Genomic DNA, 24,488 nt, shown 5'->3' with positions numbered 1-24,488 from the left:
TGATTGCTAAGTCCGGTCCCACACACCATACAGAGTATACAGGCAAGATCAATATTGTTGCTAATCCTATATAACTATAAAACACACTCATATGGATCTTTCACTGGAGAAGGAGCTCATTAAGGACTAGGAGAACACCAGTGGAGTCCTTTTAAGGAGTAAATAGGATTAACCCTGACTGGATTGTGTATACTGCAATGAGACAATGACATATGCATTTGCCACTTTAAATTATAATCCATACCCCACACTAAAGGCACAACAAAGTTAATTGGATGTCCTGATCCACAGATCCTTGGAGTATACAGCTGATGCTCCTTCAATATTTGTGGAATAAGGTGTATGTTTTGCTCCTAGATAATTTCTGCATGCAGAGCAGGTTATTTATATATTGCTCGTTTTACTGTATTATTGTTATATAGAATTAAGCTATCCATATATGATATTGCACTTAAATCTATGTAAGTGTAGGATTGTTATAATATCTCTATTTAAAAATATCATCTAACGAGAAAGGAATTTTCACCACTTAACTGACACATTTTTTTTTCTACAAAACGCTACAAAATTGTCCTTTCTTATGAGTGAATTTATTGAGGAACATCCATTTTAACTTATCCAAAATTATTTCATTAAAAAAAAAAAAAAAAAAGTTTTTTTTTTTTAAGATTAGTAAAAAAAATATATATATCGGTTTTTGGAACATTGAAAACATTGCGATCATCGCGACGTTCAATTTGAGACCGGTTTCAGGCACCAGGTACACTGAGGGGGGAGGTTAATTTACTTTTTCCCAGCGGTCCTAATCTTTGCATCCGCTGGGTGGGGGTCCTGCTTTGCTGACTGATCAGCAGTGATCGGCAGCACAGCAGACACAGGGGGAGAGGGTACAGGCAAGCAGAGGGACCGGAAGGTCCCTCAGAGAGCAGCAGCTGCGGAAAGATTCTCTTCCTGCAGCCGCCCTCATGTTTATCTGACTGGTCGAAATTTTGCGACCAGAGCAGATAAAGAACTGTCTGGTGTGTTCAGAAAATTATGACCATGCCAGGCAAGTGGTTAAAGTAGTTGTCCTTTTATTGCAATAAATATATTGATATTCATATACAGTAAAAGTCCATTCGTTGGTACCAATCCCACACCTAGGGAGCTACCACTGAGCGCCAGCGTACTGGAACAACCACTCTAGCAGCATTATTTATATGCTTAAGGAGGGATTTTTTTATACCGGGAAATAGGCGTTTCTGTATACGAAAGTAACCAAAATTCTCGTCTCATCGGAACCTGGTAACCCAGAATTTCGGAGGCTAATGTTATAATCTTGGACCAAAAGGGGGATATTAGGGGGCAGTCCCACCATATATGTATCAGAGTACATCTATCTTTGCCACATCTCCAACAGATAGGAAAAACTGAAGTAAAAAATGTATGTAATAGTACCGGACATCTGTACCATCGTGTCAAAAGCTTATATTGGGTTTCCAGGACTTCTAAGCTAGAAGAACACACAGAATTAGTCTTCTCCCAATTTCTATGTATACCACGATTTATAAGATCCCCGTCCCAAGCTTCACAAAATGATGGGTTATCGTGTGTGTATTAGTTTTGATAAATAATTAAACCATTTATTAATTGTAGAGAAACATTTAGACCTAATCCTACCCCTATCTTCCCAGAAATGCCTATTTTGGGGCAACACTCCACTTATTCTGTCTATTGTGAATCTGGACTGTGGGCCTGATTCAGAGCCGGACGCTCTTTCAGAGCGCTCGGTCTGGATCAGGGCCCTCCCTCTGAATTTTAGAGCGGCCTCCTGGCCGATCGCATAGCTGTGACCACCCACAGCTATAGCGAGCGGCCAAAAAGATGGTCGCGATGGTCAAGACCATCGCGACCATCGGGATTGCGACGAGACCCTTGGGGTAGGGTCTCGTTGCCGCAAGCCCTGGAGTGCTTTTGGCTCTATCAGAGCCAAAAGCACTCCCACTGACATCACTTGTGATGTCAGTGGGGCTGGCCCCAGACGGTAGGCGTTCCCATGGGAACGTCTCCGTCTGGCCAGGCACACCCACCAAAGGGGGCGTGCTGTCATTCACCTTCGACAGCACGCCCCCTATGTAGCAAGACCCATAGCGCATGCGCACTTGGCCAACATCGACCCGCTTGCGAGCGCTCAGCGCTCGCGAGCGGGTCTAAATCAGGCCCTGTGCCTCCTCAATCTGGATAGCTTTTAGATAGGATATTTTACCTGCTACATGAGTGTAGGCGGTCATTATTTTAGTAACAGAATAGTTTGGGTCTTTATAGCCTTGTTAGTAACTTTGACCATTTCAGATGTCAATATTCTGCAAATATCAACACGTTCCATGTCAACATTTCAACAATGTCAACACCATAATGTCACACTTGTGTGGTTTGTTTGTGAACCCGAGCTGTAGACACTGATATGCGAGGGTTCGGGAATGTGCACAGTGAAACTTGGAGGCTTGATGTAATATCAACTCATGGGGCCACATGTAATAGGGTGAGAGTTTAGAAAATGTAATGTAATGTAAATTCTCTCACTATTACATTGGTCGAGTTCTATTTTCAAAATGGGAAAACATCTGGATGAGAGTATAAATTGTGAGAGTTTTGTTGAGTCTGAAAAACATGCAAGTTTGTTTGTTCTCGGACTCAGAGTTTACTCTCACATTTTCAAAACTCTCACCCTATTACATTTGGACATGGACTGAGAACTGAAGACTGAGTATTAGACAGCTGACCAGTGTTCGGGAAGATGGCTGAGACCCAAGTCTGCTATGCGGAATCTAACACGTTCACCCCCGCAAGGGGATTTGGGCTTGGCTGCACCCGACGTACAGGTCACAGGTCCTCTGCTTGGGTTTCCCTAAACTGGACTATGGTTGCAATAATGAGAACACTCTTGGATAGCTGTGGTTTTGTATGAACCGGAATGGGACCGGACTGGATTAACCGAGATGGAGCAGGAATGCCTGGACCGGACTAGATGCACTGGGATGGAACCGGACTGGATCACAGGGATGGGACTGGACAGGATAACCGGAATGGAACCGGATAAGTTAGCAGCAATGGAACTGGACAGGATACTGGAATGGAACCAGTCAGGTTTACCAGAATGGGACCGGACAGAGTACCGGAGTGGAACCGGTAAGCAACTGGAGCCAGCAGTGCAGCATGATGGGAATCTCCATTGAGTATCACAGATAACTGCAGGAGCTCAGACGGAATCTGTCAGCTAGGCTGAAGACAACAACATTGCACTGGCAACTTGCACAGTGCTGGGAACTTCCTTAGATACCCTGGGCTAGCCAGGGATTTGGTGATGGAGTCAGGTGACAGCAGACTGGGATTCCATTAGGTGACGAGTTAGTTACCTGATCGGGAACAACATGGCTGCATCGGGAAGGATTTCATGTCGGACACCGGGGAGAGTGCGACATGGCTGTCTGTGGAGAGAAGCAGGACTCTGTTCACGGGAGAGCAGTGGCCAGTGCTCAGACCTGCCACTGCTACGACTGATGACAGCCGGAGGACCGGGACAGTGGGGACCACTGTGACTGCAGATGATGAACAGGAAGGCCATCTCCTGGCGCGCCAACACATACTCCTGACAGGCAAGTGGCGGAGTTTGGTACTGAAGTTTCTGACAAGGTTTGTGATACACAACTGTCGACATGGTGTTGACATTATGACTGTCGACATTGTTATTGTCAACAAACCCTATTGGTGGTGACAACAAATGCTGGTGTAAGAGTTTGTTTACATTTTCTACCGATCTATGGGGTCATTCCTATTATGTGCGAGGGGTGCAAGTTGCTGTTGCAATGGCGTTAAAACCCCGGCAACGGACCGGCACCTCGCGCACTTCGCGGCCCTCTCCGAGCCCGAATTCGCTGAATTTTGCCCCAAGCCCTTTGGGACTACGAGCAAAATTCTGCATATCTGCGCTGCTGCAAAGGTCGGCCATTGCCGCGATGACTCGCATCGGCGAGATCATCGCAGCTAATAGGATTGACCCCTATTTGTTGGTTACTATATACATATTTTGGTGGGTCAGTCCCGAATTGGAGGCTTCAACAGACCCAGGGCTTCACCCTAAAGTGGGTATTTTGGGAGTATTATAGGTCGGGTTTGGGTGGATCAAGGTCAAGACTTGTGTTTTCTAAGTTTTGTATGTATGTATGTTGGGAGGTACCGTTACAATGTAAACAGCTTCATCCACAAAGCACTTTGATGGACCAGCTCAGGAGTAAACTGTCTCTGCAAATTGTTTAAAAGTATCATGTGACTGCTAGTAAATATCAGTGGACAAAAATATTTACTTATAAACTGTGTGTGGTATATGGAATATTATACTCTGTCTTTCAAGCCCCCTCCTTCAATATGCTCTACAATCTGATTATATCTTTCTTACTGTTCAGGAGAAAGATAAACAGTACTTACACGTTGATGAATCTGATGCATGCATAGCCGATGACCTATCATCTTCTTCACAACTGCCTGATCCAAAGACATGTAAGTATCTTATCTTGTCAGAGCAGTAAATCAATATTCTAATAGCTCATTGTTACTGCTATGGATTCACATGAATATTATCTAATGCAGGACGGGACAAATCCCAGGAGACAGCTAGCTACAAACCTGCTGATGATGCTCACTTACTCTGATACCTTCTTTGCCACTTTAAAAAGATCCTACTGACTCTTATATTTGAGTATAACATCCTAAAAAAAACTAAAACAACCTTAGCTGTGCTACCATATATGTACACTAATATATTTGATAGTGAATTGGCTACAGCTCAATGAATATTGCAATATTTCCAAACATGTAAAAATAAATAAATATAAATTTAGATTGTATTTATTTAGTTTATTATTTATTAACAGTTTCTTATATAGCACAGTATATTCCGTTGCGCTTTACAATTGGAAACATATAGAACAAAACAGGATAATAATAGACAGACATAGAGGTAAGAGGGCCCTGCTTGCATTTAAATCATGAAAATGGCAATTGAAAAATAATTCCAAAAACAATTTAATGCAAATAAATATACAGTAATATAAAAAAATGTATGCAAATTAATTAATAATAAATATTATCTTAATTTTAGTGTTGTGTCAAAAATAGATTTAAAATACACGCAGTTCAGACATAATATAGGTTTTTGGCATAGCATCGTAATAGTAATCTATTTAGGGACAAAAGATATTCCAAATAATAGTATAGGAGGTAATATTGTAGCAAAGATAATATTACAGAGCTGTAACTAGACATTATAGCATCCTGTGAGTCAGGGGCATATTAAGAGAGGAATGGGCCGTTGGCAGTGTCCGTCTTAGGCCCCCTCTTATCTACAGAGTGCCCGGCAGCGCACTAAGGGCCTGATTCAGAGCCGGACGCTCTGAACGAGCACCCGCTCTGAATCAGGGCGTGTTTTTTATTTTTGCAAAGCGGCCTTTTGGACGCTCGCATAGCTTTGGGTTACCACCCATAGCTTATGCGAGCGTCCATGATGATGGTCGCGATGGTCAAGACCATCGCGACCATCGGGCTTGCGATGAGACCCTTGCGGTAGGGTCTCGGTGACCGCAAGCCCTGGAGTGATTTTGGCTCTATCAGAGCCAAAATCACTCCCACTGACATCACTAGTGATGTCAGTGGGGCCGGACCCAGACGGTAGGCGTTCCCATGGGAATGCCTCCGTCTGGCAGCCACGTCCCTGGCACGCCCACCCACTCACCATCGACCCTACCCCGTTGTTATTCGGGTCTCGCGCATGCGCACGACGGAGGCGCCTCCGTCGTGCGCATGCGCATTTGGGCAACATCGACCCGCTTGCGACCGTACAGCGCTCGCGAGCGGGTCTGAATGAGACCCTCAGTGCAGCAGACTCCGGGCACTAGAGTAGACTCTTGTGCTATGCCAGAGTCTACTGCGCATGGGGAAATGGCGCGGTAGCCATTTTCCTGATGATTTGTACAGCGATGCTACCGCCAATCAGGGCCGGTTCTACCCATACGCATTGTACGCAACTGAGTAGGGCGCCACATAGTGGAGGGTGCCTCAGCTGCGACCATGCGTGCCTCAGCTGCGACCATGCGGGTCTCTGTGACACAGCTGCACCGCGCGTGTAGCACTGACCGGACAGAGGGCCTGATTCAGAGCCGCTCGTAAGCGGCTGCTCGTTCGCTCTGAGCGATGTTCGCACAACTGCGCATGCGTATGGGTCGTAAATTTGCACATGCGCAAACCAGTCATTGCGGTCGGAAATCGTGCGCTCGCAAAACAGCGAGGGACTGCTAATTTGATGTACCATTTGTGGGTGGTAACGGGAAGGTGCTTGAAAACGGGAGTGGAGATCTGAACGCAGGCGTGCCTAATGGTCAAAAGGGCGTTTAATGGGAGTGCATAATTAGTAAAGGAGCGTCATTGACCACGTCACTTGGTTGTCTTTTAGCCTGAACTGCTCGCAGTGATAGCGGTAAGAAAAACCTACCACAAGCACTGCGAGCAGTTCAGATGCCTTTCGATGTTCCCGATTAATCGAATAAATACCGGAGATGACGTGTGATGCGAACGGCAAAGGGGTGTCTTTACAAAATAGCGAGCGCATTTTTCGTTCGCTCGCTCGCTCGCTCAGACCTAGAGGCGTCAACAAACCACAAAGAGCGAGCGCTCAATTTAAATAGCCGGCCCCTTTTTTGGAACGAATGTCCGCAAATAGCGTTTGGCTCTGAATCAGGCCCAGAGTTCGGTCAGCACTACACAGTGACAAACACACAGCCGCCGGCGCTGGCAGCTGTGTGTTTGTTTTAATTAGCAGCCAATGAGAGTCTGTTAGACTCTCATTGACTGCTGCGCCCACTGCCGGATCCGGGCTGGAGCTCTGGCTCCCACAGTGGGTAATGGGAGAGACGCCAAAAAATATACTAGCTTACCAAAAAATTTGGGCTAGGGCCGGCCCAGCCACCAATGCGGGACTCCGGAGAGGTAAGCATTTAATAATGGGTGTAGGGTGTGTGGTGCGGGCCCCCCTGCACCCATTATAGATACGCCCCTGCTGAGAGTGAGTGAGCCTATATTTTTTTATCTTGTGCTGTGTTCTCACCCCCCCTCGTATTTTTTTTTTGTATTTGTATGGCATTTTGTTTCTTCCACCGCATCCAATTTCTATTTATTATCGATTTTCTGTATCTTATGTTCTCCAACCCACTTATATATTTTTTTTTTAAAAGCATTTTAGTAATTTTTCAATAGTACAAAATAGAAACTATTGACATTGGGACCATACAATTAGTCATCAACGGGTAAACAATGCAAGAATAATACAGCGTACAAACATAAGGATGACTCAAGAAGCAGATAAACGGCAAAAGTACTCCGCATGGCACATTCATGTATCAGTAAAAAAGTCTTCGTGGTCCATAAGGCAGAAGTCACAACAAGAAGACAATACTATGGTGATCCTGCAGTAGCATGGGCTGAAGCATAACACAGGATTATGATATGGGGAAGCAATACTGTATATGTGAGACACAAGTTTTAACGACCCGTATAACACAAACCAATACCAGCAGCACCATCAAAAAATAATAAAAAAAACATAGAAAGATGTAGGCAATAAAGGGGGAAAAGGGTGGGGAAGAGGGGAGACAAGACAAAGGGTTGTAGCTTAAAGCATATGTTTTCCATTAACTAGATGTGTAATGTAATAAGGCGCTTAAAAAGAGAAAAAAAAAAAATGTACTGCAAACTGAAGCATAAATAATCATGAGACCTGTCTGAGAAGGTACCAAGTGGTGGATTCAAACATCTTCTGGATCTGTTGTTGAACAGTAGGGTCTAACTTGACAATATATATTTCCCACTTTTTATAGAAACGCTTCTCCCCCATCTCAATCTCCGGCAATGCGGCCTGGCGATCATAGTAGATCAGTTTTAGCACTACAGCCTTAACCTCAGCAAGTAAAGGAGAGGTTTTTTTTTTATAAAATGCATCAAAATCATCTTTCTACTTCAGGGTCCATAGGGTATCCACAGGATACCTTGGGGTATAGGTGTGACGTCAGTCGCTGGGCACCATAGAGTTAAGCTTTTCAGCCTCCCAGGATGCACTAGGGTCCCCCTCCTATACCCCGCCCCCCAGCCAAGGCACCTCAGTTTAGTTTGGTGCCCGGCCGGAGTCGGGTGCACCTGTCGGAGTGGGGGCTAGAAGAGCCCCTGAAGCTTTCTTCAGTGCAGCTGTGGCTGCACATCTGGTTGTACAGCATGGACAGTCAGTCCTGACGTCCATGCTGTCTTCCCTACACCCCCGCTGGTCCCAGAACGCCGGTACCGATCCGGGGATGCTGGTGAGCATCTGGGGTCACAGCTAGCGGTGACCCCAGATGTTCCGGACCATGGGCGGATCCAAGGGGGACAAAGGTAAGCAGCGGGGTCCCGCGGTGGGTCCCCGCTGGTCACATGGTCCTAAGTCCCCAGGCAGGGGGCTCCCTGGGGACTGGCTGCAGCGTGGAGCCAGGCGACCAACCTGCGCTTTCCACTACCCCCTGGGACAGCGGACCGCAGCAGAGCGGTAGCGTTGCGGCGTCCCAGGGGTTAAATGCATGCCAGGGGAGCGCGCCTTCCCTGTCTCACAGCCGGCGCCTCCCCCGCTGCACACAGCCCTCTCTGCACGCTGCCGACTGGTCCTGTGGCAGCGCTCCTCCCCCAGGCCAGCCTCCTCTCTGCTCCTCGGCGGCCATCTTCTCCAGAACGCATGGTGAACGCTGCTGGAAGCGCTGGACGGAAGCATCGTGGTCTGGGTCCCCCCGCATACCTCTCTTCCGCTGTGGTCAGGTCTGTGTATGCAGCGCTGTGTCCTACCAGGCCCTGTGTCTGCGTAGTTGAGTGATCAGCGCTGTTAGTGCAGGAATTGATTTTCTTTGCATTGTATGTGACTGTGCTAGCGCTGCTGCCTGTAACTTTTCTCTAAACTGTCAGCTTTATTACTGTCCCTGTTCTTTCTGCTAAGCCCTTCCGGTGCGGTGCTGCAGGGTGGTCTCTCACCTATTTAAGTTATAATTGGTGAGAGAGGTCACATACGTGGTGCCATCGTGTCCAAAAGTGATTTTCCCCTCCGGCTACAGTGTACTACGTGTAAAGTACCGTTAGCGGAGGGGGAGGGTAGCGCGGAGGGCCTTTGCCGGCAGTGTTTGTCCATGGCGCGGCCTCTTACGGTTACAGCACCGGTACAGGAGCCGCCCTGGGCTTGTTTGGCTCAGGTGCTTACAGCCTTAGTGGGCCAGTTAGCTCCACAGCCCGCGTTTACACCGATGGGTTTATCCCAGCAGTCAGTGGTGTCGTCACCCATGCAGGGTTTCCCACGACAATTGGTGGTACCCCACAGTCTCCCTATTTCCCCGCTCCCGGTTTCTCAGGAACAAGCGTGGGTTAACTCCCTGACGAGTTCTGTACAGCACTTGTCAGATGTGTTGCAAGGGGAGTCTGTGATGCGGCCGCATAAACGGCCGGTGGCGTCTCTGTCGGCTCCTTATGAGGATGACGAGGAGACGTCTGATGATGGGGAGATTCTGGATCCTTACGATCAGGAACCTCTCCATACTAAGGACGCTGATGCTAAGTCCAAAGTATATATTCCTGGACTTATTCGGGCGGTCCGCACAGCCTTGGTGATTGAGGACGAAGTTCCCCCAGCGGCTAAATCTAAGTATGCCTTTTTCAAAGATGTGAAGGGCGATGCCACAGTCTTTCCTCTTTCGGGTCAGTTGGTGGACCATTTAGAGGAGGCGTGGAAACAGCCTGGCAAAAGATACCAGCCGCAGAGACGCCTGGCGGTGGCTTATCCGTTCGCGGATAATTATTTTGCAAAGTGGGAATCCCCTCCACAGGTGGATTCTCACGTGACCCATCTTGTCCGTAGTGCCACATTGCCAATGCCATCTATGTCCTCCCTTAAGGATGCTACGGACCGCAAGGTGGAGATCTGCCTGAAGTCCGCTTATTCCCTTGCGGGGGGGGGGCAGCGCGGCCGGCTATGGCCATTTGCTGGGTTGCCAGAGCGATGGAGCGCTGGGCGGATTCATTAGAGGCTTCTTTTGATTCCGACTGTCCGGCCGAACAGGCGGAGTTGATTGGTAATCTCCGTGATTCGGCCACTTATATCAACGAGGCGGCCCTAGACATTAGTACTCTGGTGTCTAGAATTTCTTCAGCAGCGGTGGCTGCTCGTCGCACCTTTTGGCTGCGGTCCTGGAAGGCGGACACAGATTCCAAAAAGGGTCTGGAGGCGTTGCCGTTTACCGGAGAAGTTCTCTTCGGTCCGGATCTGGATAAGATTGTGGCCACGCTGGCGGCAGCCAAATCGGCTTGTCTCCCGTCGGCCGCTGCTCCTTCTGGTTCTGGACCATCGTCCTTTCGGTCATCTAGGGCCCAGGGCAGGCCCAAACCACAGTCGTTTCCTCGACAGGCTGGCCCTAAGAAATCGGCCAAGCCCCGGAAGCAGGCATGGAGTACCAGACGTCCGGCCCCCAAGCCAGATGCCCAGCCTGCGGCCTGACGGTCCGGGCCTCCCTTTGGGGGATCCCAGGGTGGGAGGCCGCCTGCTACAGTTCGCCCAGTGTTGGTCAGCCACTACGACAGACACTTGGGTTCTGGAGGTGGTTTCCCACGGATACACCCTCTCCTTCCGGCACAGACCCCCGGCTCGATTCTTCACCACGGGTCTACCATCAGACCGGAACAAGGCTACGGAGCTGCGGAAGGTATTGCACACTATGCTCCAGGCTGGAGTTATAGTGACTGTTCCATTCTCCCAGAGGGGCCAGGGTTTCTATTCAAATCTATTTTTGGTACAGAAACCCAATGGGTCGTATCGTCCGATTCTCAACCTCAAAGCACTCAACAAGTCTTTGCGGGTTCCGAAGTTTCGGATGGAGACCCTACGGTCCATCATTCTGGCGCTGGAACCTGGGGACTACATGGTGTCATTGGACATACAAGACGCTTACCTGCATGTCCCTATTCTTTTGCGCCATCAACAGTTCCTCAGGTTTGCAATCCGCAGCGACCACTTCCAGTTTCGGGCGTTACCTTTTGGCCTGGCGACAGCACCACGTGTTTTCACCAAGGTGATGGCGGTCATGGCGGCTTCTCTGCGGCTGCAGGGAGTCCGCATGTTGCCGTACTTGGACGACCTTTTATTGGTGGCAGGATCTCCAGAGCTCCTGTTACGCCACTTGGACCTGACCATTGCACTGCTGCAACGGCACAGCTGGCTAGTCAACTGGCAGAAGTCCACTCTAATCCCGTCTCGGAGGATTCTGCATCTTGGAGCCTTATTGGACTCGGGACAGCAAAGGATCTTCGTGACGGAGGACAAGATCTCTGCTTTACAGTCAAGGGTGCGCAGTTGTCTGCACAGCCGCCAGGTGTCCCTACACTCGGCGATGAGGTTATTGGGCTCCATGGTGTCGGTTTTCGACATGGTGGAATACGCCCAGTTTCACTCCAGACCTCTGCAGCACCTGATCCTGTCCAAATGGAACAGGCTGCCTCAGTCTCTGAAGTCCCAGACGATTGTGATCACCCCGGAGGTTCGCCTGTCCCTTGCGTGGTGGTTACAGACGACCCACCTCAACAAGGGACGTCCGTTCTGGGTTCCAAATTGGGTCCTGTTGACAACGGGCGCCAGTCTTTGGGGCTGGGGAGCAGTTTCGGATTCCACACTTGTTCCAGGGCAGGTGGACGCCGACAGAAGCGGAGCTTCCAATAAATATCTTGGAACTCCGTGCGGTCTTCAATGCTCTCCAGCAGGCACATCGGTTTCTCCAGGGTCACCCAGTGCAGGTCCAGTCGGACAACGCTACCACCGTGGCCTACATAAACAGGCAAGGAGGAACTCGCAGTCGGGCGGCTCTCGTAGAGGTCTCTCTGATCCTGGTTTGGGCGGAGCGCAATCTTCCGGCCATATCAGCGGTCTTCATCCCGGGAGTACTAAATTGGGAGGCGGACTTTTTAAGTCGCCAGGACGTTCATCCGGGGGAATGGTCCCTGCACCCGGACGTTTTTCAACTGCTGGTGGACAGGTGGGGTCTTCCAGAGATCGACCTCATGGCGTCCCGGCACAACAACAAGTTGCCGGTGTACGGATCTCGCACAAGAGACGAAGGGGCGTCTCTGGTGGATGCTCTGTCCATCCGGTGGACGTTCCGGTTCGCATACCTGTTCCCTCCGGTCTCCCTTCTTTCACGGGTAATCCGGAAATTCAAACAGGAAGGAGGGACGCTCCTGTTGATAGCTCCCGCGTGGCCCAGACGGCACTGGTTCTCAGACCTTCAGGGTCTGTCCGTGGACAGTCCTCTGCGGTTGCCGCTACGACTGGACCTTCTGTCTCAGGGTCCTTGTCTTCACCCGGACCTGACTCGACTGTCTTTGACGGCGTGTCTGTTGAGACGGCCATGCTGAGGTCCCGGGGGTTTTCCAGCTCTGTGGTGCGTACCATGTTGCGAGCTCGGAAACCGTCTTCCGCGAGGATATACCATCGCGTGTGGCATACGTTCTTCCAGTGGTGTCGACCGAGAGGTTATGCACCGCGGGAGTTTCGTCTGTCTCGGATTCTCGCCTTCCTGCAAGCGGGACTAGATCATGGGCTTCGCCTTGCTTCTTTGAAAGTACAGTTTTCGGCCCTATCTGTCTGGTTTCACCGTAGGATTGCTACAATCCCGGATGTGCGCACCTTTATGCAAGGTGTTCTCCGCATTCAGCCGCCCTTTGTTCCACCTGTGGCGCCTTGGGATTTGGCTGTGGTCCTGAGGGCTCTCCAAGGACCGCCGTTTGAACCACTGGGCTCAGTGGATCTTAAATGGCTAACAGCTAAGACTGTTTTCCTTCTGGCCATTGCTTCGGCCAGACGTGTTTCTGAGTTAGGGGCTCTTTCTTGTAGACCCCCTTTCTTGGTTTTTCATGGGAACAGGGCAGTGCTCCGCATTCGGTCCGAGTTTCTTCCCAAAGTTGTTTCCCAGTTTCATGTTAACGAGGAAATTGTTGTTCCGGCCTTTAACTCACCGGGTCTTTCCGTGGGTGTGGCCTCTTTGGATGTTGTGCGGGCCTTAAGGACTTATGTTGACCGCACTTCGTTTAGGAAGTCGGACGCTTTGTTTGTCCTCTATGGCTTCCGTAAAAAGGGTTGGCCTGCTTCAAAGCAAACTTTGGCAGCCTGGATCCGTATGGCTATTTCTGAAGCTTATCTTCATGAAGGCCTACCGGTTCCTCCTTCTCTGAAGGCTCATTCCACTAGGTCTGTGGGTCCTTCGTGGGCAGCTCGACGTGGTGCCACGGTAGTTCAGATCTGCAAGGCTGCTATGTGGTCCTCTGTCCATACCTTCGTGAGGTATTACAGGTTTGACACCTTCGCCTCTCAGGATGCTTCCTTTCTGCACAGGAGCGTCCCCACCCTTAAAGGATACTGCTTTGGGACATCCCCAAGGTATCCTGTGGATACCCTATGGACCCTGAAGTAGAAAATATGAGATATGGTAAGAACTTACCCTTGTTATCTCTATTTCTACGAAGTCCATAGGGTTCCACAGGACTCCCGCCCTGTCGCACCTGTGCTGCAGATGGGCTTTGCTCTGGTCACCGGTTTTCCGTCTCCCTCTGGTGAGAATGTGATTCTTGTATGTGTCCAGATCTTTTTTTCTCTCTCTTCCTTCTCCTCCTCCGGCCTATGGCTTGATAACTAACTGAGGTGCCTTGGCTCGGGGGCGGGGTATAGGAGGGGGACCCTAGTGCTTCCTGGGAGGCTGAAAAGCTTAACTCTATGGTGCCCAGCGACTGACGTCACACCTATACCCCAAGGTATCCTGTTTAACCCTATGGACTTCGTAGAAATAGAGATAACAAGGGTAAGTTCTTACCATATCTCATATTTTTGAGCCACCGTTAAAATAACAGAGAGTGCCGGAACTATATGTTTAAAATTAGAACCCAAGTTCCAGTGTGAAAAATTTAGAAACAGACGGGAATAGGAAGTTTGATCAGATTGATAGAAAAGACTTGGTTTATAAATGCTACTACCTTATCCCAAAAACGCCTTATTTTGCCGCATTCCCAGAAATTGTGGAAGAATGATACATCCATCGCACCACATTTTGGACAGTAACCAGATTCACCCGGGACCATGTGTTTTCTCTGTGCTTGCGAGACATGTGCTCTGTGAAGAACTTTTAGGGGAACCTCCTGTAGATCCATAGAGTGTAAGTATTTCAAAGAAGTGGAACAATGCTGCATCAACACCTCAGAAGACTCCAGGGAAGGGATATCATTGACCTAATTCAACCCCCTTATATTTAAAAAAAAAAAAATATTGTGCCATTTTTTTGTCTCCAGCCCAATATATACAGTGGTGGCCAAAATTGCGGAAACTTTTTAAAATTTGAATGTTTTTCAACTTCAAATGCTTATAAAAACTGTTCACTTCACTCAGTGCAATTATTCATATATCAAATTAAAGGAAATGTAATGCTGAATTCAACACAATAAACAGAGGTCAAATATTTCCATTACAAGGGAAGTTATGCAGTGAAATCAACACTTAGGGTGAAAATCCCTGTGTACTTATGATGTTACTGTCCTATCAGTATTTCGTTGGGTATCCTTTGTTTTTCAAGACAGCAGCACAGCGATGTGTCATTGAGCCAACCAATGTTTGGAGCTCTTCCTTCTTTTTTATGTGGTGCCATGAGACAATTATAGCCTCAATTAATTGTCTTTTATTGGATGGATGCCTCAGATGTACCAGTTTTTTCAAACAGAACCACAAATGTTCTATGGGGTTCAGGTCTGGGCTGTTTCCTAGCTATCCCAGCACCTGTATGTCATTCTCCGTTTACCCCTTTTTGTATGTCCGTGCAGTGTGGTAGGAAGCTGAATCCTGCTGGAAATTGGGCATTATCTGGAAAAAGATCCCTGATAGAAGGTATAAGTTTTGGTTGTAGGATGGTGTCAATGTACTTTCTGCTGTTCAGTGTGCCATCTATGACATAAAGGCGGCCTACAGCATCTGCTGTCATACATGCCCAGATCATAACACTTGTAGGATTCTTTGTTGTCGCTTGAATAAAATCTGGATGTACCTCTTCCCCGATGAGACGTATCACACATTTTCTCCCATCACTACCAAATATGGATATCTTAGTTTCGTCACTCCATATCACTTGTTTCCAGTGACCTTCTGTACATGCAATGTGTTCTTTTGCCCACGGTATTAATTTCTGCTGCTGCTTTTTATTCAGCAATGGCTTTTTTCGGGGAATCCTACCTTTTAGGCCAACCTCCGTTAGTCTTCTCCGTTTCGTTCTTGCACTGACAAAAACACCAGTTGCACTCAGTTTACTGCCGCAGATGACATCCATCTGTCCCTGACGCAAATTCGTTTTATTCTCCTATCATCAACAGCTGTTGTGCATTTTTTCCGCCCTTTTCCGTCTTTGTTTTGTACAGATTGTGTTTCCTGATAGCGTAAACGAAACTTTCGTACTCCTGATGTTGCCACATTCCCACCAGCTTCTCTCGCAATTGCTGCATACGAAAGACCATTTTCACTTAACACCACAATCCTGGATCACGTCACTGTGCTGCGGTCTTGAAAAATAAAGGATACCCAACGAAATACTGATAGGACAGTAACATCATAAGTACACAGGGATTTTCACCCTAAGTGTTGTTTTCACGGCATAACTTCCCTTGTAATGCAAATATTTGACCTCTGTTTATTGTGTTGGATTCAGCATTACATTTCCTTTCATTTGATATATGAATCATTGCACTGCGTGAAGTGTAACAGTTTTTATAAGCATTCGAAGTTGATAAACATTAAAATTTAAAAATGTGTCCGCAAGTTTGGCCACCAGTGTACAAATGTATACAGATATATACAGATGTGTCCTTGCTCACCTAGCCTCGATACGCCATGCAGCACGATATGCCTTGCGTGAGTAAGCCTCTCGTGCAATTATAGAACGTGCCAGGAGACTGCTGATTGATTTGATATGCAACACTTGTATATCTGTGTGTGGCTGAGACGGCATAACAGGACTTGACTTGGAGAGAAGCTAAATAACTGCGTCGTGGGGGGCGTGGCCTGGATGAGCTGGTAGTAGGCAGCTGATAGCGCAGCTCCTAGGCCCTGAATATCCGTTATAGCATCCTGACCCCTCTACCCGGTCCCTGGCACTTACCTTCTCCTTTGGTACCTACCACTGCCTGCTGCAGGAGTCCTTGGGTCAGTCTGGGTGCGCTGGCTGCTGTGCTGTGGGAGTTGAAGATCTCTCCCTGCAGCGTCTCCTCGTCGCGGGCGCCATCTTGGATCCGGTCCCCGGTCTCTGAGGCTGTTCCTGGCTCCGGCGCCTGTCTCCTCTTTACACCGGAGGGTGGCCTGGAGTGCTGGGGAGGTGGGGATCCCTTCCCCATAGAAATTGCTGCATTGTGCCTGCCGTCGCGGACCCGCGATTCCTGATCGCGGCCGCCATTTTGGATCCGGATCAAGCTGCTTTGGGGCTCCTGCCTTCAGTGCTGGGTGCAGCGCTCTGCTGGTTAGTGTCCTGGACAGATAGGAGAGGTGGCTCATCTTCTTCCTTAATCTCTGGGGTCACTTGGGACATTATAAACCCTCCTCCTCCTGTACCCAGCTGCTAATCATTATCCTGTATTGACTCTGGTTGCCTGCTGTTCCCTGCAATTGTCCTTGGGGTCCAGTGATTATGGGGAAAAATTCCCAACAGTCTGCTGCTGCGCGGCTGGAGAGGTTCTCCCGTTCTGGAACCAGCGGGGCTACGGGATCTAGCTCTTCAGGGACCCCGTCTCATTCTCAGCCCTCCTCTCCGCCTGCTCTTGAAGATTCTCCCTCGGAGACTGAAATCACTATGCAAAATTTAATGCAGGCAATTACATCTTCAGAGAAAACGCTGTCTGGCAAGATTTCTGAAGTTCATGTGGAGCTTTCCCTTATACGTTATGATATGCAGATGATGCGAGAACGTGTTGGTGAGACTGAGACCCGCATTTCTACGTTAGCGGATATTATTGCTCCGGTTGCAGGACGGTTTACAACCTTGGAGTCCCAGATGGTGGCCTGTCGTACCAAAATCTCTGATATAGAGGGCCGACTTCGTAGAAATAACATCCGTTCTCTGGGTCTGCCCGAGAAGTCGGAGAGGTCACAACCAGAGGCGTTCCTGGAAAAATGGTTGGTAGACACCTTTGGCAGAGATGATTTTACTGCCCACTTTGCAGTAGAAAGAGCGCACCGTATCCCTGGCAGGGCTCTGCCTCCTGGTGCTCCCCCCCGCACATTCATTGCCAAGATCTTGCATTTCAAGGACAGAGATTCGATTCTTCGTATGGCTCGTCTACGTGGTCCTTTGGAATATAATGGAAATCGGGTAGCAGTGTTCCCGAACTTTTCTATGGAGGTCCAGAAGTCTAGATCCCAATTTATACAGATTAAACGTCGCTTACGTGATCTGGGCTTCTCCTACGCCATGTTGTTTCCTGCCCGTCTGCGTGTGGTGGCTGATGGTTGATCTCATTTCTTTGATTCACCACATGAAGCTTCGTCGTGGTTGGATCTTAGGGGCCGTGCTGAAGACGCTCCTCCGGACTGACCTGGACTTATTACATCGTGAGCTGTGTTTGCTTTTTTTAGATAATCTGATAATCTAATGATTATTAGCTTTGGCAAGCTCTTTAACTGGTATTAGTGTTGTGGTACCTGTTTATATAGGTATTTTAGGTGCAGGGTGCCGGGGAGGGCAATTCTTTACTGGGCCTGGCTGTTACTCCACCTTACGGCTGAGGTAAGAATTGCTCCCTCCCTTCTATTTTACTCCTTATTTTAATTAAATAAAATAAGGGGTTTATCGGGTATCTTGGTTTGGTGTTAGTAGTTGGTCGGTTAGGGATCTAGGTATATCTGGTTGGGGTGGATATACAGGGTGGGATGTGGGATTTTCCTCAGGGTTATTATATGGGAATTTATTTTTTGTCTTTACTTTATGCCATTGTAATGTCATTTTCTAAAATAATATGCTGGTATTTATTTTATTCTCAGTGTTTACTGTTTTTTTTATTATGCAATGTTGCCATGTCTCGCTGGTCGCCTCATGCTGTGATGTCTCAGTTGATTGTATCTCCTCTTCCCTCTGATCTGAGGCTAACCCCATGACGTCTACTAGTTTAGGTTCCCCTCTCCAAATTCTCTCTTGGAATGTTAAGCGCTCCTTAGTATTGACACAGGTTAAAAAGGCTCAGGCTGATATTATTTGTTTGATGGAAATACACTTGGTGGGTGGGAAAGTCTTGGCACTGCGTAAACCCTGGATAGGCTGGGCTTATCACTCCACACACTCATCTCATTCCAGAGGTGTGTCAGTCCTTGTTCGCAGATCTCTAAGTTTTGTGCTGGATGATGTTAGAGTGGACCCCTTGGGTAGATATGTCTTCATACGGGCTTCTATTCACTCCTCCCCATTCCATATTCTCGCAGTTTATGTTCCCCCTCCTTACACTAGTGAGGTTCTGAAAAAGTCTGCCGAATTTATTTCTTTATCTCCGGATACCCCGGTTATTTGTGTCGGGGATTTTAATAATGTGTTAAATCCTGCCCTAGATAGGTGGCGTGAAAGTTCGAAAGTGTCTGGCCCCTCCCCTCATTCTTTTGCCAATTTGGTGGACGAGCTTGGGCTGGTGGATATTTGGTGGGTTCGGCATCCTCGCTTGGCTCGGTACTCTTGCTTTTCAGCCTCTCATCTTTCCTTTTCTAGGATTGACCTTGCTCTGATATCCGGGAGGCTGGTCCCGCAGGTTGTGGAGGTGGAGTACAGATCCCGAGGTGTGTCGGATCATGCCCCTTTAGCATTGACTATTGATGTTACTGCCCCACGAGGACATTCTTTTTGGAAATTTAATCCTTTCTGGCTTACATTAATGGGTGCGGGCTCGGAATTGGAATCCTAATGGGTTAATTTTTTTGCTGTGAATACTGGCTCTGTTTCTTCCAACATTTTGTTGGATGCCTTTAAGGCTGTCTTGAGAGGCTCTTTAATTGGTAGGGTGATAAGCATTAAAACTTTTCATTAAAAAAAAGAGACTGAGCTGGAAAATAGTTGTGCTTTGTTGGAACAGAGTTATCTGTCTTCGGGTTCCATTACTGCTAGATCCTTATATATGGAGGCTGCTAAACTTTTATCTGATTTCCTCTTAGATAAGTCCAAAAGGCGTCTGCTATTTGCTAGGCATAGTCAATATTCAGACTCGGATAAATCGGGGGCTTTTCTGGCGTATCTTTCTAGAGAGGTCCGACCCACCACAGTTGTAGCTCAAATTCGGGATTCTCTAGGTAATCTACACTCCTCTACACCAGCTATTACGAAGGTATTTTATGAATATTTTGCTAGTCTTTATTGCTCTCAGGCCCACTATACTTTAGATGAATTATTTGAATATTTAGGACATATATCCCTCCCATCTATTTCCCAGGATAGCAGAGCATTTCTTGACTCCCCATTCACTGTAGAGGAGGTTGAGATAGCTGTTTCCTCATTTCTGGGAGGTAAGGCCCCAGGAGTAGATGGGATTCCCATTGAAATTTATAAGAAACATGCCCTTTTCTTTTTTCCCAGACTTCTTAACCTTTTTAATGAGCTGTGTGACCTGGGTGCTTTTCCATGTTCTATGTCAGAGGCCATTATTGTTATGATTCCTAAATCTGGCAAAGACCCCTTTGATCCTGGCTCCTATCGCCCGATCTCCCTCCTCTCTATGGATATTAAAATATTGGCTAAAATGCTTGCACTTAGGCTTAGTAAGGTAATTGATGAGGTGGTGCATCCCGACCAAACTGGCTTTATGCCCGGGAAGTCTACCTCACAGAACCTTAGGAGATTTTATTCGATTTTACAGTTGGCGGATTCTGTGGATGACGGGGCTGTGGTGGTATCCTTGGATGCCGCCAGAGCCTTTGACTCTGTGGAGTGGCACTATCTTTGGGAGATCCTGTTTCGTTTTGGGATGGGACCTAGATTTATAGCCTGTGTTAAATTACTGTACTCCTCCCCTTTAGGACGGATTTGTATTAATGGATATTTCTCCTTCTTTTCGTCTCTCTAGGGGTACTAGACAGGGGTGTCCTCTTTCCCCAACTCTATTTGCCCTGGCCATTGAGCCTTTGGCGTGTCTTATCAGAAATCATCCTAGAATACAGGGAATTCAAATACAGCAAAGGATCGATAAGGTGGCTCTTTATGCAGATGACATGCTGCTATTTTTGTCTGATGCATCACAGTCTTTAATCGCACTTCTCTCTGTTGTAGATGCTTTTGGACGATTTTCTGGGCTGCGCATTAATTGGGACAAATCTTGCATTCTTCCTGTTCATGGTCCTTCTACTCCTGTTAGTGCTGTGAGTACTCCTTTGGAGTGGACCTCCAGGTTTAAATATTTGGGAATTTGGGTAACGTCATCCATGTCGGACTTTGTCCCACTTAATGTTCAGCCACAAATTGACTTCTTGAAATCCAAGCTGCATGTTTGGAATAAACTTCCCTTGACTGTCACGGGTCGGGTGAATTTGGTAAAAATGGTTGTTCTCCCTAAATTTTTGTACGTTTTTCAGCAGGCCCCTGTTTATATTTCTCCTCGTATATTTATATTGATAGATAGTTATATCTCCTCCCTAGTTTGGGCAGAGAAACGTCCTTGAATTAAACTTAAAACTCTATGTAGACCCAGAGAGTTAGGTGGCCTGGCATTACCGAATTTCCGCCTTTATTATTTGGCTTCACAATTGGCTCATTTACAGGGGTGGGTGGTGGTGGGGGGGAGCCGGGATCTATCTACTTTCTTGGTACATACTGTTTCTGGAAAGTGTTCCCCTTTGCAATTATTACTCGATGACAGGTGCCCTACGGGGGGAGTTCCATTGGTCACACAGGCTCATAGGTTGTGGAAACAGGCCCGTACATTAGTGGGGGCAGAGGGTACTGATCCTGATTTGTCTTTATGGCATTCTTCGACTCTTAGAGAGCTGGCCCTATTAGATTGTAGCTCTTTGTGGTCTAGGAGGGGGGTTCTTTCCATCGGACAGTTGTATAGTGATGGGGTTTTAAAAACTTTTGATAATATTAGGACTGAATTTGGGGTTCCGAATACTATGTTTTTCCGCTACTTACAGCTCCGATATGCTTTAGCCGGTCAGTTTTCTTCTGGCCCGCCGCAACTTACACCTGATCCTGTTAAAGTTATGCTGCAAGCGACCAGTGGTAGAAGGTTAATTTCTCGACTTTATTCCTACCTCCTTACTACTAAGTCTGATGATACCCTAGCGCCACTTAGACTCAAGTGGGTGGATGATTTGGGTCCATTAGATGACGATGAGTGGTCTCTAATGTTGAATAGTCATGTGACTGCCACATCTGCAGTGCGATTTCAACAGATACAATTTTTCTTATTACACAGGGTGTATCTTACTCCCCTATTGTTGAATAGATTTGGATCTAGAGCGTCTGATAGGTGTCCTAAATGCTCTATTCCTCAGTGCTCATTTTGGCATCTCCTCTGGGAGTGTTCTGTTGTCCAGGGGTTTTGGTCCCGGGTCAATGACTGTGTCACCAACACAGTACGTGGTATCCCCATGTTGTCCCCTAAAATCTGTATTTTTGGATTGGGTCTTGTGGACAGGGTTAACCGTTCAACGGGCCAGTTTGTGATTAATGCGATGACTTTGGCAAAGGTCTGTATTGCCCGTTCTTGGATGGCAGCTAGAAGCCCCACTTTTGCTGAATGGTGTGGGTTGATGAATGAAGTGGTGGGGTACGAACGATTTATATACACTAAGCGTAACTGTATTCTGAAATTTGAGCGTATTTGGGGCCCATGGATTTCATCTTCCCATTATGTCAATGGAGGTGGGGAGATCTCAGATGCTGATAGCTTAGTGACCAGCGAAACGGCACAATAATGTCTTGATATTTTGAATTATTTGAAATGATCTTTCTGTATCTTTAAATAGCTGAGATTTCTTCTTCTGTGTTAATATTTTGCTCTATAATATTTATGTATTGATGTCAATGGTGCATTGATATTAATGTATTAACGACATTATATGTAAATGGCTGTTTATTAAGTGTGTGTTTTTGTTTTTTGTTTTTCTTTAAGGGGTTTTATAGGGGCGGGGGGGTTTATATTTTATTTTTTATTTTTTTTATTTTTTTATTTTATTTCTTGTGTTAGAATTTGATATGTGTTGTTAAAAAATACAAAAGTCGTAGCGCTTCACATGCTGATTGAGAAACTCAGGTGCACACAGGTGAGTCCTCGTCGCATTGTATTGCCACTTAGAAGCATTTTTGGCAAAAAAGACGCCCAGTGCTAGCAGAGTCTCACAGGACCAGCAGCGCAGAGAGGCGACTGCAGCAAAAACGAGTGAGGACACATCTGTAGAGCACCTTAGTCTCCTCAAATCCCCTCCAGATATATTTTCTTTATCATTTTGTACCATTTTCCCCTGCTGAACCCCAAAAATCTGTACAGTTGTCTCTAAGACCAGATCTGAGTAAACTAAAATGAATAAGATTAGTATAGTGAAGGAATAAATTAAACTAAGTAAAACTAAAGATATATATATATAAATGCACTACATGAATGGTAAAATAGAAAGGTATATTAAACTTGTGCCAGTATTATATCACCACATATCTTAAGACGATATCGTTCATCGCATTCAATATCGTCCAGTGTGTATGCAAGATATCGTTAACGATGCGCACTCCATGCCTACAAAACAGGCGAGCTGTCGATCAACATCGACAGCCGCCCCTTTTGTAGTGAGCCACGGAGAAAGAGAATTTCTCTCTCGCTCCGGGGTTTGTGCACGCGCAGGGCAGCCGCTGCGCGTGCGCAGAGCCCACCATCGACCCGCTTTCGAGTGGGTCTCAATCAGGCCCACTGTTTTGTTTTGATGATCTTTTTTTTTTTTGCCCTCGAAAATATTAATTAAATTAAGTTTTCAGCACAAGAAAGTAATCACATAAATACAAATATATGTGTAATTAATTACTAATTTTCTAAATTAGGTTCACCTGAGAAATATTTGGAAAACTACATATTGCCCGTGTTATTACCAGCAATGGCGGAAATGATGGTTGAGGCAGAGAAGGAGAAATGCTTTTCGGTGAGTTTCTGTAACATAAAAGTCAGACAAAAATAATTGATTATTTTATAAAAGACAACTTTGTTTTTGTTAATACACCCTGCACACTAAAGCTTCTAGTACTATACTATACATAATAGGGCTTATTGGGCGGAGCTCTGTGTACAGACACAGATGGTGAGTTTTGTATACAGTGAATGTGCACCAGAGAATTTGTGCATCTTACATATCACAGTTCTATTCAGAATTGGTCGGAACTTGGGCGGATCTGTCTTTCTGTGAAATTGGCTGTCTCGGGGCGGAAACTGGGCGGTAACAAAGCGAGAGCACGGAGCCACCCTGATTTGTGGGCGTGCCATAGGCGTGCATTTAAAGCTCTGTGTTATTATGAGTGGTGCGTATGGGGAAGGGAGGCCTGTTTCTGATGCATCTCTTGCACCATGCATGGGGCTGGTGCAAGTGCCGATACTAAAATTGACGGTTATGGTGATTCGAGTAGAATCAGTTAGCGGAGTGGCGTTCCGCTTGTAGTTGCACGGATCCTCAGAAGTGAGCTCCCAACTACGGCTGACACTGGCGCCCGGGGTCGATTCAGGGGAAATTTGAGGAAAAATTACTTCACAGAAAGGGTAGTGGACAAGTGGAATAGCCTCCCATCAGAGGTGGTAGAGGCTAAGACAGTTCAGCAATTTAAACATGCATGGGATAGACATAAGGATATCCTTCAGAAGAAGTAAGTATCAATAAGGGTTGAGGTAATAATATGTTTAATGGGGCAGACTAGATGGGCCAAGTGGTTCTTATCTGCCGTCAAATTCTATGTTGTAATGTTTAGACTCGGGAATGTTGACGTGGTCGGAATGTCGACATTATGCCTGTTGACAGTGAGTATGTTGACTATAGTATTACACTTTATCCCTAACCCTAACTGCGGTCTAACCCTAACGCATATATATTCATAATGCATATATATTCATAACGCATAAGACATGAATAATGTTGATGTTTTCAACATGTCAACATTTTTTCAAGGTTGATTTGTTGCATATAGACTTTATGAACATGATGACATCCCGAACGAATATGTTGACATTCTGAATGTTGACAGCGTGGCTGCATACTGTTTGACAAAGCCTGATTCAGAGTGGAACGCAAACCCTAGGTCAGTGCCTGTGCCTTCTGGCGCTGATTTACTGGCTTCGGCTACGGATGTGAGACAGCCATTCTGGCCAGTGTTCTGGCAAGTGATCCAATG

The 24,488-nt window shown here is 46.9% G+C and overlaps 1 protein-coding gene across 2 annotated transcripts in view; it reads left to right on the top strand.

The window, feature by feature from the left end:
- Positions 1 to 24,488, top strand: part of IQCK (IQ motif containing K) — a 163,837-nt gene that overhangs the window by 17,106 nt on the left and 122,243 nt on the right. For both annotated transcript variants that reach the window (XM_088451934.1, XM_088451935.1), the window contains exons 3-4: positions 4,443 to 4,536; positions 23,157 to 23,254. In XM_088451934.1, the coding sequence (XP_088308060.1) occupies positions 4,443 to 4,536; positions 23,157 to 23,254 (192 nt within the window). The remainder of the gene's footprint in view (positions 1 to 4,442; positions 4,537 to 23,156; positions 23,255 to 24,488) is intronic.

The sequence above is a fragment of the Taudactylus pleione genome, unplaced genomic scaffold, assembly GCF_031769625.1.
Source record: "Taudactylus pleione unplaced genomic scaffold, aTauple2 ptg000032l, whole genome shotgun sequence".
Classification (NCBI taxonomy): domain Eukaryota; kingdom Metazoa; phylum Chordata; class Amphibia; order Anura; family Myobatrachidae; genus Taudactylus; species Taudactylus pleione.
Note: the sequence above shows the minus strand (reverse complement) of the source record. Positions and strands in the feature narration are given on the sequence as shown.